The sequence below is a fragment of the Aquila chrysaetos genome, chromosome 23 (genome assembly GCF_900496995.4).
Source record: "Aquila chrysaetos chrysaetos chromosome 23, bAquChr1.4, whole genome shotgun sequence".
Classification (NCBI taxonomy): domain Eukaryota; kingdom Metazoa; phylum Chordata; class Aves; order Accipitriformes; family Accipitridae; genus Aquila; species Aquila chrysaetos.
The window spans coordinates 20939377-20957842 of NC_044026.1; the positions used below are offsets into that span (position 1 = coordinate 20939377).

An 18466-nucleotide genomic window follows, 5' to 3' on the forward strand; every position below is an offset into this window, starting at 1 on the left:
AAACATTTGGTGTATGTTTTTAATTTTGGTTTGTTTTTTTTTTTTTTGTACATTTCACATTTATAGTTTAACAGCACCCGTTCGCCCTCCCCAATTGAGTGTTGCCACATGACCCCCTGGAGTAGAAAGGTACTGGAAAAACAAGCAATCCTCAACTAACAGCCCTGTCTCACTCTTCTCTGTTCCAGATCCTAACCCTTCCTCTTGCTTGCTTTTCACTTGCTAACTTTACTGTGCTCAAAGAAGCCTTTTCTGTTTTTCTCATGTCAGTAAGACACAATAATGACTTTTTTCTTTTTCCCCTCTTTCATTCTTCACCTTGGATGGGTTTCAGGAGCTCGTGGCCATGAGGCCACCTCCTCCTATCGCCTCCTTTAAAAGGCCTGAACTGGGACTGACTGGATAGCATTAGCAATTGCATTTCATTCTCTTGCAATGTTTTTGCCAAACTATCCCTTTTCTTCTTTTTTTCCTAAATGGTAAGAAATTGTTCGGGCAATGCCAGCACGACAGCAGGTATTTATTCTCTGGCCATTTGGTGATGCCACTGTTTGGAGAGGAGGGGCTCTGGCAGCCAGGGTCACTTCACCCGCTTTGTCCAGCACTTCATTGTCATCCAGGGGAGGAATCTGCAACAAATGCAGCCTCCATGTGTGTGTGTGTGTCCGTGTGTGTGTGTGTGTCCGTGTGTCCATGTGGCTGTGCATGTGTGCAAGGGGGTTTTTTTTTTGGATGCATGCATCAAACTTTTGAGGGGGGGCGGGGGGGAGTTACCTAGGAAACAAAGTCTTTTGTGCTTGAAGTTTATATGAGCTATTCATGTCTGCCGGGGATCAGCACAAAAGCTGCAGGCAGAAAGAAGGCTGCAATGTTTGACTGAAATCCTACGTGGGAAAAGGAGGTTTTCTGTGGGTGGGAGGAGAAGGAAGCATGCGTTGTCTTGGGTCTGGGGGTGCTGCAGCAGGTGACGTTGGCGAGGTAAGTGCCTTCCAACAGTTTAAATAGTAGCTGCTGAGTTAAGATCTTAAATGCTTTTGGGGCCAGGGCGTAAATGCTGTTTGGCAAGCCTGAGATGGTTAATTTCCCCGGGATTTGTGAGGAGCCTGGGCGGAGGAATGGCAGAAGTACAATGGCAGCCCGGGCGTGATCCTGCAGTGTTCAACACCCGCCTGCTCAATGACCTGCCAGGGAGCCGGAGAGCAATATTTTATCTTCACCATGTTTGCTACCGAAACTAAGCTGGCAAATAAAGTGTATGAGGGGGAAGGCTGGTAGTTAAGCAGCTGGGAATTCAGGACTGAAGAGAAAGCCAGCCTGAAAGGGATTGCGCTTCATTTTTAAAAACCAAGAGGCAGATGGACACGCTGGGCTGGTCGAAGAGTTGTCACAGCTTATAGAAGAATGTATTAATGGAAAAAGAGAGGGAAATTAGGCAGAAAAAGGTAAGTGTTTCTCCCCTGTGTCCCTTCCAAACAAAACAGAAACTTTTGTTTGCAAACAAAGAGACCCCCAAACCCGAGTTGGTAGCCAGAACCAGATGAAAACGTGCTTATTTATTTCTATTTTACTAGATGAAATTATAGCAGCTTTGCAAGACAGGGTGTTGTTGGGGGATTTTTTATCTCTTCCAAAAGAAAACAAACCATCTGTGTTTCTTCCATGCAGTTTACTTTTCTCTCCATTTCTTTATCTTCTGTATCTAGTGCTTCTCGTCGCGTGGTGTAAAAATGTGCATGGTTTCTAAATAAACTTTTGAATTTCTTCTGGTGGTGGCTACTCTTCTCTTTGGCCACTGTCCCCCCACTCCAGCACTGTTAACGCCGGCCACTTCCCACGCATAGCTGCTGGGTAGCTGTAACTTAAGTCTGCTCTTGGTCTGAGTTTGTAAAAATGAAACGCAAATGGTTTTATGAAGTATGGAGAGGTCTTAAACTTTGGGCCTTCTGATGCTTGTCCTTGAGTGGTTAAATGGGCCAGTCCTCATTAGCAGTCAGTGGACTCCAGTGTTCAGAAGGTTGCGGATGCAAATGAGGGCCCATGTGTCTAACGCCAATGGTAATTGAGAGCACGCTTGCAACGGCTACCCACAAATGCAGAACGTGCCCCTTCTGATGGAGGACATGTCCTGTAAATGTCACTGTAAATATGCTGAATTCTAGTACGTTGAGGTATTTTTCTCCTATTAGCAGGATGTTATTTTTCCATTGGAGAATAGCTTGTGCTGTCTGACTTAGCTAGAACAATTCCTCCTTGCATCCCTGTAATTGATTTCTGATCTGTGTGTCTGCTTTGTTTCAAAATTAGCCTCATGTGCCTGAGTGGGAGACACTGATTTTGAATGTATTCATTTGCAGTCCCATCCACCAGAGGACGAAGATACAGATGTCATGTTAGGGCAGAGGCCGAAAAATCCAATACATAATATCCCTTCTACACTGGATAAACAAACCAATTGGAGTAAAGCACTACCTCTCCCAACTCCAGAGGAGAAAATGAAACAAGATGCCCAAGTGATTTCTTCTTGCATTATCCCCATCAATGTCACTGGTACAAATCTCTTCTATTTCTTTTTGTATTTATTGCATGGTTCAAGGGAGGTCAAGTACTTATTTTGTTTAATTTATTTGAAGTCATGGGATTGTGCAGTCTGGGGGCAAAGACCCTAGCTTGAGGATTTAGTTTCTGGAAGACAGTGGGCTAAATTCATCCCTCATGCGTGACTGCTGGAGTCACTGAAGCTGCATCTAGGATTAATTTGGCCCATATTTTCAGAGTCTTGTTATACAGTGTAACATAACACTGGTTCCCTGTATAAACAATGTACTTTTGTTGTGTATATAACCTACAGTCTGTATTTACAAAGACCTCAAATAACTTTTTGAATGTAGCTGACTGAAATAATGCAGAAAGCCACCGAAATTAATCATATGATTATCATGTGTAGCAGGAGAAGAGAAACTAGAGAATGTAGGCTACTATTTGCAGTGCTTTAAACATGCGAGGCATGACTGTGTAGCATGCAAACCATCGCTCTGAGATCTCTTTACATGCAGCTATGCTGAAGGTATAGTAATGGCATTTTCTTTTATTTCTATAACATTTGGATACATTTGACTAGTTTTATTTGAAGGAGAATTTGTTTACAGAAGCAGCAGGTATATCACTTATTAAATGTGATAGATGACTTATTTCCAGAATAAAAAAATCAGGCTGTTTTTCTCTTTCTCTTTTTCTCTTTCTCTCCTTCCAGAGGGCTATGGTAAACATAAAGTTGATCTGAGTTTTCCTCAATAATATTTCGCACCAAGTTTTGATTAATGTAAGAGCATAAAGTGGGCTGACTTCCACGGTTATAGACTTGAATATAAACAATCAGGAAAGCAGGGAGCTTTCAGTTAGCCTTCATTCCCTAGAGATTTTCCCAGTAACTGAGGGGTTGGGGGGGAGGTCACAGCCCCTCACATACCATTGCTCTTCCCCATGTCTGTCAGCGGTGCCCAACCTTCCTGCAGGACAGGCTGCGGGGTTCAGCCCCCAACTGAGGGGCTCTGGGCTTTTGGGTTTGCAGCACATCTGTCCTACAGCGTCATGGTGACAAGTCCCCATCTGCTCCACCATCAGCTGCATGAATCCTCCTGGTGACAGCAACTCAATCCCGGTTCCCCTCCACCCCAGCAGCAGAGGTGACACTGCACAGTGCCACCAGCTCTGCCTGCCCGGGGAGGTGGCAGCCAGGAGCGGGTGTCCCCGCCACTGGCACAGTGATTCTGGTCATCTGGGGGCCCACGGAAGGAAAGGTGGCTGGCTGGCAGAGCTGCCTGCATACACCCTGCTGGGCTGGAGGTTGGGAGCCGGCTGGTCGAGGTCGCAGGTTGGGCACTGCTGATAAAAATCCCTGCAGAAAGTCATAGATAGTGTGGCATGTTTCCATGAGGTAAAGCTGGTGTTAAAATGATGCTCTTTCTAGAGTCAGTATAGGACCCTAACTGGTGTAGGCTTTCTAACATGGCTAATGTCACCTAATGCAGTTCAGAGGAGAGTTAGGTCTGGGACCAATGTTAACTTTTCCAGTAATAGCCATTTTTGCCTAGACTCCACCTGCCATACATTGGAACCAAATTTCCACTGATCAGTTTTACAGATCAAGAATGGTATGTAATCTTGTGGATGTTTATGTGTATCATTCTCATTAGCACTAATGGGAATAATTTGTATGCGTCACGGGGAGGATATACCCTCTTCCACTTTCCTCTCAGAGATGACCCCCATGCATCTGGCGCACAGAGCATGTTCTGCTAACTCACAGTTGCTGGAAAACCAGCCATGATGCTGATTGATTGATTTTTCATTTCAAAGAGTTTGCTTTCAGTTCTCTGTTTTTGTTTTTTAAGCTTCTCCCAACCCTGAGAAATGTTCACTTTTTTGAAAATGACTGTTGTTGGAGTTTACAGCACTTTCGTTCCATATTAAAGAAAGTTCTTCCTCTGCTTATTCCAGGGGCATTGGTGGTTACAGGACATCTGTCTGAAGCCTCTATTTCACTGTAGTAGATTTCAAGAAGAACTTTTACAAGAAAGTTACTTTTTAATGTTTTACATTGTTATGTAGTGTAATATGTACGTGTATGTCTGTGTATAATTATGTTTTCTATAATTATACGCTATTAAAATATAGCTTCTTATCAGGATTTTTTTTTCCTTTGGTTTGGTTTAGTCTGTTCGTTTTTCTTAAGATTACAAACCACTGTATCAGCGATCCTTATGTTAGTGTTTTTATGGACCTGGCACATTTTTTCTGACCTGTCCCATGTCAACTTTAGAGAGCGTAAGTGTACAGTTGTGCAAAAAGCCAGTGCAGACGGGCACTGGTCTTCTGGTGGGCCTCCTTTTAACTTTGGTTTGACAATACAGTGTAAAAAAACAAAGTGGAAGACACTTCCTTGGGCTAATGCCATGGAAACATAAAAGAAAATGAGGAATTCTCACCTATTCTGTATGACTGTGGTCATAAAAAAAATGTGCCCATGAACTTGGGCTCCTAAATCCAAACTGAGGATCTTGATTGACTCTGTCACCTGATTCCCAGAGTGGACTCCCATGCATGTGCTGAGCACTTGTGAAAATCAGGCCACTTACTGATGTACACAAATAAATAGCAGCTGCCCATTTATGTCACCCTTGGCCATGTGTCATCGTCATGAAGAATGCTCTCTAAACTTGCACGGGGACTTGGCCCCATTTTAGATGTCTCCTTCCTTTTTGAAATGTTAGCTCCCTTGGCATATTGGTCTCCTAAGAAGCGCCCAACTACTGCAATATGGTGTTATAACCTTAAATTGTTTTTTTTTGCTTAGTTGGTTAACATAAGTGAGGCTATAGCTGAACAGATTACTCTCTGCAGACAAGTTACTGTCATTGTCCCTGTGACAGATGGATAAAGAGCTATAAGAAAGATGCCCTGTTACTGAGAGCTCTCAACTCTGTTCTCCTTCCTGATTTTTTTCTTTTCTCTTTTCTTTTCCTTTTTTCTTTTCCTTTTTTCTTTCCCTTCCCTTCCCTTCTCCTTTCCTTCCTTCTCCTTCCTTTCCCTTTCCCTTTCCCCTTTCCCTTTCCCCTTTCCTTTCCCCTTTCCTTTCCCCTTTCCCTTTCCTTTTCCCTTTCCCTTTTCCTTTTCCTTTTTTATGCCTTCTGTTATTTTTGGCAGACCAGGCTGCTGAGGGGGAGCTGGAATTAGATGTAAAACTGTGATATACTGTGATATAATTTACATAAGAGCTACATAAGGGCTCCCTTATGTTTATTCACAGGCTTAATCCAAGCTCACATACCTCCACTGTGTTCCAGCCATGAAAATTTGTTTACTATTTCTAAAGGCTAATGAGACCTATTTATGGGTTGCAGGAGTTGGTTTTGACAGAGAGGCTAGTATACGCTGCTCTCTTGTTCACTCACAATCTGTACTACAGCGGAGACGAAAGTTGAGGAGGAGGAAAACCATCTCTGGCATCCCCAGAAGAGTGCAACAAGAAATAGGTGTAGTATAAATACAAATCTTCCGTAGATAGCTTTCTAACCAACTTAAATTGCAGGGATATGAGCTGGTAGCCAGCCTTCCAAAGAAATGAAACATTGAAAGCGTAAATGCTTGTGGAGTTTGGGAATGACGTGGTTTGTTTTTTTGATTTACTACAGTAAGCAAAGCTATATTACTCTATATGGCCTTGATGGACCGGGGGCCTTACCGAGTAATATAGATGTACGTGTTCAGCTCTTATCGTGTAAATGTTAATCAGTTCTTTTTTTTTCCATTTTATTTCTGTTACGAACCCATAGTTATGTGCATAAAAAGTAACTAGATTAAGTGAAAGTTTTTTCTTGTGTGAGGGGAGCTTAAGGTAAAGAACTGACAGATGTTGCTCAGCAAAGTGATGATGAGCTGTCACAACAGCCAGATAACTCACTCAGATGAGCAGTTGGATATCTGCCTTAGAGACAGCCGCTGGTATCTTACAGGAAACTTTGCTAAACGTTTCTTTTATTTATCACGCTTGTCCTCAATTCCTTCCTTTTGTTCTTTATTACCAAGGCTATTTGCCCAAAATCGAGCAGCTTGCCTCGCTTTTTGTCCCAGGTAAATTAGGAGCAACTCTGTTGAGGGTAAATCCAGTGTAAAATTGGTGTTACCCCAAAACTAACAGGATCGTTATTTCTTAATGCTCATCTGCACCTGAAGATGGCTCTGGTATCTCGGTCCGTTGCCGTGAAACTTGATGGGAAGCAGAAGGAATGTGTTTATCATAGGGAATAAGCAACCAGAGAACCTATGAAAGAAAGATCCTGTTGCCTTGCAAATATTCTTGGTAGTAAAGAAGCAGACAATGGAAATTCTGTACAGACAGGTAGTCAAGATAGAATTATTTTTAGAAGCTCACGGAGTGTTTTGTCCAGCAGACACTCCTGAAAACTGCCTTTAACTGGTTGAAATAGAGTGACAAAACCTGAAAATTTAATATTTATCTTAATATTTACCCCAGCAAGATCAGCTCCATGTGAGATCACATTGCAGAAATAGGAGAACTAAGATCACATTGCAGGACTAGGAGAATTTCCCCACCTCACCAGGATGAGATCTGCCTTATGTACTCTATAGCAAAGTTAAATTTGGTCCAATGCTCAGCAAGATTAAAAAAGAAAGAATACAGCAGATAATGCTTCTTGGGTTGCTTCATGGGTTGTCTCGCGCCAGGGAACGTGGAGCTGTCTCCCACTCACCTGGCTTTCCATGTGTCCTAGATTCAGACGAGTCGCCAGTGGCGAGAGAGCGCAATGTGATTGTGCATGCAAACCCGGACTTCTCCATCTCTGGCAGTAGGAGGTCGGGGACCCGGGACTCAGAGTGCCAGACGGAAGAAATCCTGATAGCTGCTCCCTCCCGGCGGCGGATCCGCACCCAGAGGGGGCAGAGCATCGTTGCCTCCCTCTCCCACTCCGCCGGCAATATCTTGGTGCTGGCAGACAACGGGGATGCTGTCTTTGCTGCTGCTGTAAGCAACCGCATCCGCTCGCGGAGCCTTCCTCGCGAGGGTGCCCGGGCCAGCGAGGGCCATCAGGATGCCACCGCCAAGAGTGCAGGGTACAAAGCAGAGTGCTTCCTAGCTGGCCAGGAGAGGATCCCGAAAAAGGGGAAGGAAGTCTTGAGCAAGCAGGGTTCACAAGAGCACCAGCCCATCGGTTTAACTTGCCCTCAGCACCTGCACAGCCCCGAACACAGCATCGGCGAGAGGGGGAGATCGCGGCTGTCAAGGATGGCTGATTCAGGCAGCTGCGAGATTTCGTCCAACTCGGACACCTTTGGGAGCCCCATTCACTCTATCTCCACGGCAGGAGTCCTGCTCAGCAGCCACATGGACCAGAAAGATGACCACCAGTCCTCCAGCGGCAACTGGAGCGGGAGCAGCTCCACGTGTCCCTCCCAGACGTCCGAAACCATTCCTCCTGCCGCCTCTCCTCCGCTGACAGGCTCTTCGCACTGTGACTCTGAGCTGTCACTCAACACTGCTCCCAATGCCAACGAGGACTCCAGCGTCTTCATCACGGAGCAGTTTGGTGAACATGCCGATAAGGTCAGGGGCGACAGGGCGAGCTCCTTCACCTCCACTGTGACGGATTTACTGGATGACCCCAACAACAGCAACACGAGCGATAGCGAGTGGAACTACCTGCACCATCACCATGACGCCTCCTGTCACCAGGACTTCAGCCCCGAGCGCCCAAAGGCTGACAGCCTGGGATGCCCCAGCTTCACCAGCATGGCCACCTATGACAGCTTCCTTGAAAAGTCCCCCTCTGACAAGGCAGACACTAGCTCACACTTTTCCGTGGATACAGAAGGATACTATACCTCCATGCACTTTGACTGCGGTCTCAAGGGTAATAAAAGCTATATTTGCAACTATGCAGCCCCAGGCTCTGAGAGCGGCCAGACTGGGAGCATGACCTCCAGCCTGGCTGACTGTGCCTGGCAGGAGTGCATGAGCCACAGGAGACAGGGACGGCAGAGCATCTCACTGAAGAAACCAAAGGCAAAGCCAGCCCCACCAAAACGCAGCTCATCTTTGAGGAAATCGGAGGGCAGCACTGACCTTCCTGACAAGAAAGAACCAAAGATCGGTGGTGGGCAGCACATCTCTCACACTGCCAGGGAGATGAAGCTGCCCCTTGAGTTTTCAAACACACCCTCCCGAGTGGAAGGCCCCAACCTGCCAGCCAAGCAGGAGCTCCCCTGGGCGAACCAGAGCGACGGCGAGTTAAAGGACACTCCATTTGACACTGCCGATATTCCCTCCTTTAAAGATGAAGGTGCTGAACAACCTCACTATGCAGACCTCTGGCTTCTGAACGACTTGAAATCCAGTGATCCTTACAGGTCCTTGTCCAATTCGAGCACTGCTACGGGTACTACAGTCATAGAGTGCATCAAGTCACCAGAGAGCTCTGAATCCCAGACATCCCAGTCCGGGTCACGAGCCACCACCCCATCCCTCCCTTCCGTTGATAACGAGTTTAAGCTGGCCTCCCCTGAGAAGCTGGCAGGGTTAGCCTCGCCCTCCAGCGGGTACTCCAGCCAGTCGGAGACACCCACCTCTTCTTTTCCGACTGCTTTCTTTTCAGGACCTTTGTCTCCAGGGGGAAGCAAGAGGAAGCCAAAGGTACCGGAGAGGAAATCGTCACTACAGCAGCCGCTCTCGAAAGATGGCAGCACCTCGGTGAGCAAAGACCTCGAACTTCCGATTATACCTCCTACTCACCTTGACCTAAGTGCTCTTCACAATGTCTTGAGCAAGCCCTTCGCTCACAGGCACCAGCTGCATGCCTTCAGCCACAGCAAGCAGAGCACAGCTGGGGAAGCCCTGCATCCCAGCCCTCCCTCCGCCCTTGCCATCACACCCTCTGTTCTCAAGTCTGTCCACCTCCGGGCAGTCAACAAGCCTGAAGGAGGGAAACAGAAGGGCAGCACGCCAGACCTGCTCTGCATACAGGAGACCGCCTTGATGGCAACTGACATTTCTCCAGGCAAAATGAGGCCGCTGTTAGCTAAGAAACCAGTATCGCGCCAGTATTCCACGGAGGCGGCCATAATGTCATACATTGATGATTCCCCAGCAGAAGTGGGCCCCAGTAAGCTGCCTTTAGAGAAAAGCTCCTCTTTCAGTGGGCAGAATAACTGTGAGCAAGAAGCTGTAACTTCAGCCAGTGTGGGCCTGGTTGAAATCAAACCTGGGAAGGACCAAACATACCCAGCCACTGAGCACTTGCCAGAAAGCGCTCTGAATCAGACGTGTGCCGTCTCCACGGACGGGTTTCAGAAGGGCTCGGCTGTCCTCACAGGTGATGACGAAGCAAAGAAACCTGGCCAGGGAGCAGAAACAGAGCACAACCTTCAACAAGTGCAGGCTCAGCGAGAGCTCTCAGCAGGCAGCAAGGGGAGGCAGGAAGCTGGGCCTGTGGGCGAAAGCCCAGCTCAGGTCGAGGGAGCAGCCATCAGTGATCAGCTCAAGCACCAACCTGATGTAAGCCACCATGTGCCTGGGAATATCGGCTATGAAGCAGAGATAGCAGCAGTGAATTCACTCGGCAAAGTGGCAAGTGGCAAGCAGGAAAATGATATCGCATCAGGTATCCCAACCAAAAGTGCCTCTGATGACGGCAGGGCAGACGAGACAGCGGGCGGCGTGGATGAGCCTTTGCTGAAAGGTCAGTTGTGAACTCTTTGTGTGTTGTACCCCATCATGTGGCTTTGGACGTGACTGGTAGTGGAGTCAAAAAGCAGGCTGGAGTTGCAAATTGGTCTGCCTCTCTAAGTTTAAGCACAGAACCCCCTGATCTGTTAGCTGGCCAGCCAACCCAAAGATATTTTACACTTTTTCAATGTATTCAGAGTGTATTTCTCTGATATTTATTTCCGCCCTTGTGCTGCATTTCAGCTGAAAAGAGAAAAGGGAGGAGCACTAACCCTGGGTACAGAGGAGCCTTATTATCACAGCTGTACAGTGTTTACTGTACACTGGGAGATCTCAGTTTTGGTCCCTACCTCTGCCCCCTTTATGGGCTCCAACATGCAATGTACACGATGTTTAGATTAGAGGATAAAGTCTGTATGGTGGTATTGGCCGCTTGGTTGTGAGCCTAGCTGGTGCCTCGCATTGGTGGTGCTGTCGCAAAGCACAGCGGGGTCTGACTCACAGCGTGGACTCTTTCCTTGTTTAAGAATCTTCTCCAAGCGACGAGTCCATCATGTCTCCGCTGAGTGAGGAGCTGCAGGCTGATGCTGAGGATGTCTTTGTGTCTCCAAACAAACCCCGCACTACGGAGGATCTGTTTGCAGTTATTCACAGGTGACCTACTCTTGCAACAACAGGAAAGGGTAACATGCAGCCCTGCAGAGTCACTCACTAACGATAGCTGCAGGATGGTTATTTGATGGTTAAGTCTTGTCCTGAAACTACCTTCTTTAGTTTATTGAGTTTAGTTTTCTAAAAGGCAGCTTTTAAAAGATACTTTATTATGGTCTGGTGTGCACTCTGAGTATCTTCATGGTGTCTGTAGGATGCTTGACAGATAACAACATCAGGCCGTTCTCTCTAACAAACATACATATCTCCAAAGAAAACTACGTGCAGCAGTTCCTGCCTTCTGCCCACCAGCTCTATTCTGGTGAGTGAGTCATTGTAGCAAGAATGATGAGAAGGCATCTCTTCAATTTTAGAGTATTTTGTATTCATCTGAAATTTGCAATCACAACTGAAATTACAGGTTTCTGATATTGAATAGGTTAAGCTGAGTATTATTATTACCTAAGACTCTGTATGCTGGTTGTGCATATATTGTTTTGGAAGAACTGGGTGATGTTGAGAGGGATTCTGTGGCTCAGTCCCTCATTCATTGCACAACAGCTATCACGGCTTAAAGTGCCATCAGTCACTGCTAGCCTCTGATATTTGACAGAGGGATTAAGAGAACTTTAGCTAATATGAAAGCACAGTCAATCTATCTGTGAAACTCCGACCAGCATGAAGTGTTATTCTACAAAGATAATGTATGAAAGAGTGTTCCTTTGTGTTTTTACAGATCAAAAAGGAAAGTTCTTGGGAGAAAGGATTCTGGAGACCTTTCTGTAAGAAACAGATTGAGAGCTTCGTCTGGGACTAGCAGCCAGCCCCCCTCCAGCAGCACGCTGCCTGCCAGCAACATGCCACCGGCCAGCAGCATGGGCGCTCCCATTAGCAGTCAGAGGTCCCCTGGGCTCATATACAGAAATGCCAAAAAGTCCAACACTTCCAATGAGGAGTTTAAACTACTGCTCCTTAAAAAAGGCAGCCGATCTGATTCCAGCTACAGGATGTCCGCCACGGAAATTCTGAAGAGTCCTATTTTGCCCAAGTCTCCGGGAGAGCTGATGGCAGATGCCCCCCAAAGCCTGGAGGAGTCTCCGCCTGCGGCGAGCCCCGATGCGTTGTCCCCGCTCTCCCCCTGCTCCCCCAGGGTCAACGCGGAAGGATTCTCCTCCAAGAGTTTTCCCATGTCAGCGTCCTCAAGAGTGGGGCGGTCACGGGCACCTCCAGCAGCCAGCAGCAGCCGGTATAGCGTGCGCTGCAGGCTGTACAACACTCCGATGCAGGCCATCTCTGAAGGAGAGACAGAGAACTCGGACGGCAGCCCTCATGATGATCGGTCTTCTCAGAGCTCAGCGTAGGCTGCATGGGTGCCATGGCCAGGCTGCCGACACCACTCGGGCTCTGTAAGGATATGAGGCCAATGCTGTAGCATTCAAAAAAAAAAAAAAAAAAACAAAAAAAAGAAAAAAGTTGCAGGGCAATATTGATGCTTAAAAGTGTTTGTAAGATGCTGGGGAAACAGAGGACTACAGCTGTAGCTATTTATTACGTTATATTTTCTAAAAGGAGGCAGATACACTATGTTCTGTTTTCTTTTGGCTTCATTTGGTTTATCCCACTCTCATTTCCGTTGTCACTGTAAATTTCAAGGCTATACACTTTCCATAGAGTTAAAAGTGACTTTGGGTTGGTTTTTTTCCAGAATCTGCCCGTCTAGAAGCAAATCCCTCACTGTAGTGCTTCCCTAGGGAGAAAAAAAAAAGAAAATGCTCTTGAGGATTGGTATTTTTCTACACTAAAATGAGCTGAAACAAAATTTAGAAGAAATTAACAAAACATATGTAAATACCATATTTTTGATAAAAATTTGTAAATAGAACTATCAAAAAGTGGACGTGGCAAACAATTTACTGCATAACAACTTTGTTTATAGAAGACAAAAGAAGTCAAATGTAATAACTGTATTCTGTGAATACCATTTTCATATCAAACATAAAAAATTCACATGGCCACCAATAACCACTTTCAGTGCGATAAGCCTGAAGGACAACATTGAGCAGTGGAAAGGAGGAATTCTCCGCCTTAGCTAAGGAAATGGAAAGGCTGACTGCGATTGAAGTAACCATTTGTCTTTCCAAGGCAGCTCTGAAGAAGCTAACTGGAAAGCACAGCTGGGAGGGTTACCGTGAGGATGGGTGGGGAAGGCGAGCATGCTTCCGACAGAACAAAGTCATGTCTGATACAAAGCCCCAAAGGGTCCCATCCCACAGCCTCCCCTGGGCCTTTATTCTTGCAGGGATTGCTTCAGAGAGAATAGATGTGAGAAGAAATAGTACTTAACTTTCATATTCCTATTAGGCTATTGGGATACAGAACACGGTCATAACCTGCTAACTATAATCTTTAAACATGCTTAGTTTCTGGTTCGTAAAGGAAACAAATAAATTATAAGCATGCAAGAAGCGCTTTTGATTTATCAGTAAATATCCGCAATGAGTTTTCAGTGAAGCTTTCTCTTTGTGCTGATGAGATTCATGCTACCTAAATATTTACAAAAATGACACTGTGAAAACGTAGCTGGGAAATAGGTATGTGTGTGCATTATTTATATTCATTGATGAGCTGGGAAGGGGAGAGCTCTGGTTCATTGTGCCAGCCACGTACAGTTGGGATCTTGTCTGGCTTTACCAGAAATGTGGAACAGGGAGGGGGACTGGGGTGGGGTGGGAAAGGAGACAAATCAAAGCAGCTGCTTTGATACCAATGAAGGCAGGGAAATAAAAGCTGAATTACTTGAAGTTACTTGAATTTTCTCATCTTAAAACTGCAAGAACATGTACTTTTAAAACTTAACCCATGAATCACTTTATACTTTTAATTTTTAAACAGAATAAAACCAACAGGCCTGATTCTCCTGTGGGCCACCACGGTTTCCCTCAATGTAGCGCCATCCGTGCTACTCAGAGAACAAGGCCCTCTTTGTCCAAAATTGATGCAGTTGGTGTTGGTTGCTGTAGGATATGGTTTGGAATAGAGGAAAGGTCAGTGCAGAGAAAATAGTGCGAGGAGGAATGTGGTGTGCAGTAGGACAGGTCGAGTAGGATGGCAGAAAGAGCGTACTTTGGTACTAAAGAAATCAACTAAAAGCTGGCTTTAAGCATAAGTAAATGATAGGGAAGCAGAATGTGTGAAATCAGTTTTTACCATTTTTTTTTGCTTTTAATCATGTAATGCATAAAGCTGAGAGTTTTTAAAAGTGGGCAGAGCATGTTTTAAAGAGGAAGGTTCTACCTAAAACTGTTAGGAATTTAAGGAGTCTGAGCAAGTCAGAACAGTTTAACAAATCCCAAATGTTATTCCCCATAAGGTTCACATATGATTTTGTCTAGCACTTACCACAAGAAACATATTATTCAGAGTTTCCTACCGACCTCCTGTGTAGCCTGGTTGCATTTGGTGTGCGAGGTAGAGGCACCGTGCATGTGGTATGTGCGTTGGGAAGAGGGGTGGTCCATCAGCTGAAGGCCTGCAAAATGGGGAAGTCTAAATAATCTAGAAGTCTAAAATAGTTTTCAAAAAGGTAATGGGAGCAAGGGTTTGGAAACAAAAGGCTAATAATATTAGTAGCTTAGTTGAGAAAATAAGTCTGAACACAAGTGAAGTGAATGAATGAGAAATGTTTTAAGAGGAAACATTTAGCATATAACAAACCACTTTCTGGAGAACATGAGTAAAGGAAGTTTAGATATTGGGCAGAAAATCCTTAGTTTGTCATCTTCAGTCATTTTCTTTAAAAATTTTACCACGAGCACTTTTACAACATGTTTAATAGTCCTGAGTTAAATAGTCATTCAAAACTGTAAAGAGAATACAGCTGAATTGACTTTGATAATATCACTTTTTATTACTAATCCATAATTTAATAGAGACCATAAATAAATATCTATACACTAACATTTTTTTTTTTTACTGGAATGGTGAGGCAATACTTCACGTACAGAATGGCCACAGAACAATCCCATTAAAATATAGTCTTACTTCTTTTGTTTAATTTCCTAGTTTATATTTAGCAGATTGAAACCCAAATAAAGAGAGATTCACTATGAAGAAAAAGAGTTTGTAGCAAATGTGGGAGTCAGAAGATGCATGGCGGGGACCCCTGTAGTGTTGCAGGTGTGCCATTAAGGCACCAGAGGACAAGCTGTAGAGTGAAGGGAACATCACTCACCTCTTGAGACAGGGTACAGTACATGCATCAGGTGAACCGCTGAACTGTCATTTTAACCTACTGTTCCGTTGTTTGCACTGATGTTATGGAAATGATTTCTGAAGTTATACAGCTGTGTGTTCTGAAAAATAACATTGTCCCACTTTTTTTTTTGTTGTTGTTGTTGTGGCAGTGTAGAGGACATGGAATAGTTGTAGCAAATAAAGCATATGTTTGCTTTTGCCAAAGGTCAGTGATTGAGTGCATTTGCTGCAATGGTGGCAGATAGAGAAATACTGTAGGTTATGACTTAAAGAATTTAAAAAAAAAAAATTAAGAAGGTTACAGTGTAACTATTTTGGTACTAGCACCAGTTCATGCTGGCAGAAAAGACAATGGTTTATGGACTTGCATCCATTTTGTATTTTTGTAATATTTGTAAATATGAACTTTTTAAATTGTTGCAAAGATGGTTTCTTTTGTAAAATGTTTTCAAAGTTTACATTAAATCCAAGCCTTTGTATATTTTAGAGCTGTGCAACACTTTAAGTCTTGTATTTATTTTTAGTAAAAACAGTGACAGTTTCATTGTGAACCCCTCTCAAAAAAATGTGTCGGAGAAGTTTGATTACCTAGAAAGTGTGTATAGAAACTGCAAATAAACGTGACTGCAATTAAATCATACCTTCTCTTTACTTTCTTGTAATGAGATGCGAAGTCTAATCTACAGACTACAAGTATGCTATTTCCAAAGGTAAGTCTCAGCTCATTACGCATTTCAAACCATTTAATCATGTTTTCTCTAACTTAATTGTTTTTATAAACTGAGTAAGGGGAAATCTGTATCCAAACTGGCATTGACTTTAAGTGGAATTTTGCCCACATGTACAATTTGGCCAGAATATAAAAAGTGCTGAATTTGCCCCTTGTCTTTTACAGGTAAGAAAAAAGTAAGAGAAAGGAAGCTGGGATGAAAAATAGTGGAAAGACTTTATCTTCAGCTGGAAAACATGAAATTGCAACACTTCAGACCCAAGGCATAAAGAATCCAGCAACTGAACCTTATCAGATAAAGCAAGCCGCGGGTAAAAAGCAGGCCATAAATGATGAACACAAACTTAGAAGTGCAAACACTACTTTATTTTAAAACAGTTTGGTTACAGGAGGTTGACAAGTCAGGACATGGAAGTTAAGTGTTTAAATGACAGCCCCTGCACTTCTCTCTGAAAATTGCATACCTGCAGGAAAAGGGGAGGGGAATCATGAAACTTTGGTGTCAGCTGTTATTTTGTCAGTAGCTTTGCAACATTGTATTTGGTGTTTTAAAGAATGCATATAGAAAAAAAGCTGAAATGCTCAAGTCTCGTGCTTTAGAGCACATGGAAAAAAATCCGCTTTGGGGAATGCTGCTGGGCTATGTGCAATCATGCTTTGCAAGGATACCAAGATTGCCCCGGTGGGTGTGGTCTTAGAGTAGTCTCCAAGTAGGAATCAGTTTGCATAACAATTGCTTTAACCAGATGGTCAAGAAGTTTATGATTATGTAGATCGTTTCCTGTTGTATTGTGTGTCTTTCCCAATCCAAAAACACAGATAAGCAAGATCTGTAGGAAGACCTTAGCCAGTAGAGGCAGGCACAAGCTGGTTTTCATCTGCCCGCTGTATGCCTGTATATTTTTTCATGCTCAGTGGAAGAGAAGGTTAAACATTAAGACTACATAAAAGACACTCAGTGCTTTTTTATATATACAAGGTGAAATCATTGTAACTATTTACAACATGCGACATCAGTGACTTTTTTAAGTCTTTGTAAAATCCAGGCTTCAGCGTGTACCTTTGGGTATGCATACATGGCATGCAATCGTCAGGCCCATCCAGTGATAACACAAACTCGATACTATAAGTAGTATCACTGCATATAAGAGCTTCTCTCAGGTTGTACTAGCCTGCTTCTCAGCAAAGCATCCCAGCATGCTGTGTAGATACATATAAGGAATGTATATAACCATGCATGGGAAGCGTTACAGGTTTGGGCGGGGGGGTTGGAGGATAATAAAGCACATGGGTGTTAAAACTTAGATGCCACACTGATAATTTTGGCACCTTCTCCCCAGGGTGGAACTCAACCACCACCCAACAAATCTTCCTATACAGTCTTCCTATAGTGTTCTCAGAGACTTAGCAACGCAGGCCAGACACACAATCTGGTGGGGTCCTCCTTGAGCCAGCAAGCAGCGGACATGTCTTCATCTCCATCTCTTGCTGGAGCTTTTATAGAAAATAGAGAGGCATTGATCCACAACAGAAATCCCATTTCAGAGAGGGGACTAGCACAGGCATTCATTGCAAGTACTGAATGTTAGTGCCTGCTCTCAGGGACACTGCTGGTCACATCTGTCTGCTGCTCTGCATAACGCAGATATGGTCTGGGAAGCAAGGGATCCTGCCCAGATACGGGTCTGATCACCGGACATAGCTGTGCATTTCACTTTGCCAAACCAGCTGAACCATCAAAAAAATCCTGATAAATTTAGGCTGTAATTTCTATTAGTTTCCTCAACTCAATGCACAAAACAAGTTGTGGGATCTATGAAGGCCAGTGTGTAACTGGAGTTAGTCCACAACTTCACTTGCCATTTGAAATGTCCAACACTACAAAATACCAAGTTTCAAACCAGAAATGAAGACATTACAGAAACAGCTAAAGTAGGTAAACTTGTATTTTTATTTTATTGGATCCAATAACTCTAAGTACCAGGAAAGATGGCCAACAAATTAATTTCAGGAATTTTCTAGTCAAAATGATCCAAGAAAAAGAAATTCTTTGTAGATCAGGTTTTCTCACTCCTTCTGAAACCATAATTCTGCATTCAAATGCATTAACTATTAGCTGACTCCTTTCCCTATAACAACCTCCCGCCTACCTCCACTTCCTTCAGTTTTCTTTTGAAATACATCCTGCCTTCTACATGATTAGTAAGCCACTGAAACAGTATTTGTAGAAATATGCCTACCACTTTATATCTTCAAGACGAAACTTTCTAAAACAGCATGCTGTAACGTCACAGCCTCTAGTGTGTCAAATAATTCCTTTTAATTTAGCTTCACTTCCTAAAGACTGTACTCCTCTTAGCCCTACCTTAAATATCTTTCCTCTCTTAGCTCCTCCAAATACCGTTGCCCCACAAGACTACAGAAATCGGATATCCAACAAACTTTTTCTATCTGTTTCCTTTCAAACCCAACATTTCTTCATCCTTGCCCTGAGAACTTTCTTTCCACAGGCAGCAATATCCCCTATCCCTCACTCTGGTACTTCACTTATTAGTCTGTGTCTCGGTATGCCATTCAGCATCTGTGGCCTC

At 44.2% G+C, this 18466-nt stretch overlaps 1 protein-coding gene across 5 annotated transcripts in view; it reads left to right on the forward strand.

Annotated features, from left to right (window-relative positions):
• Positions 1–15780, forward strand: part of NHS (NHS actin remodeling regulator) — a 268302-nt gene extending 252522 nt beyond the window's left edge. For 2 of the 5 annotated variants that reach the window (XM_029998661.2, XM_029998664.2), the window contains exons 4-9: positions 67–129; positions 2355–2547; positions 5901–6032; positions 7293–10253; positions 10768–10894; positions 11628–15780. In XM_029998661.2, coding sequence (XP_029854521.1) covers positions 67–129; positions 2355–2547; positions 5901–6032; positions 7293–10253; positions 10768–10894; positions 11628–12252 — 4101 coding nt within the window. In that variant the 3' untranslated portion in view covers positions 12253–15780. Of the gene's footprint in view, positions 1–66; positions 130–464; positions 1443–2354; positions 2548–5900; positions 6033–7292; positions 10254–10767; positions 10895–11627 lie in introns of those variants that run through there. The other 3 variants (XM_029998665.2, XM_029998663.2, XM_029998662.2) reach the window with 3 other exon arrangements.
• Positions 15781–18466: the final 2686 nt, after the last annotated feature.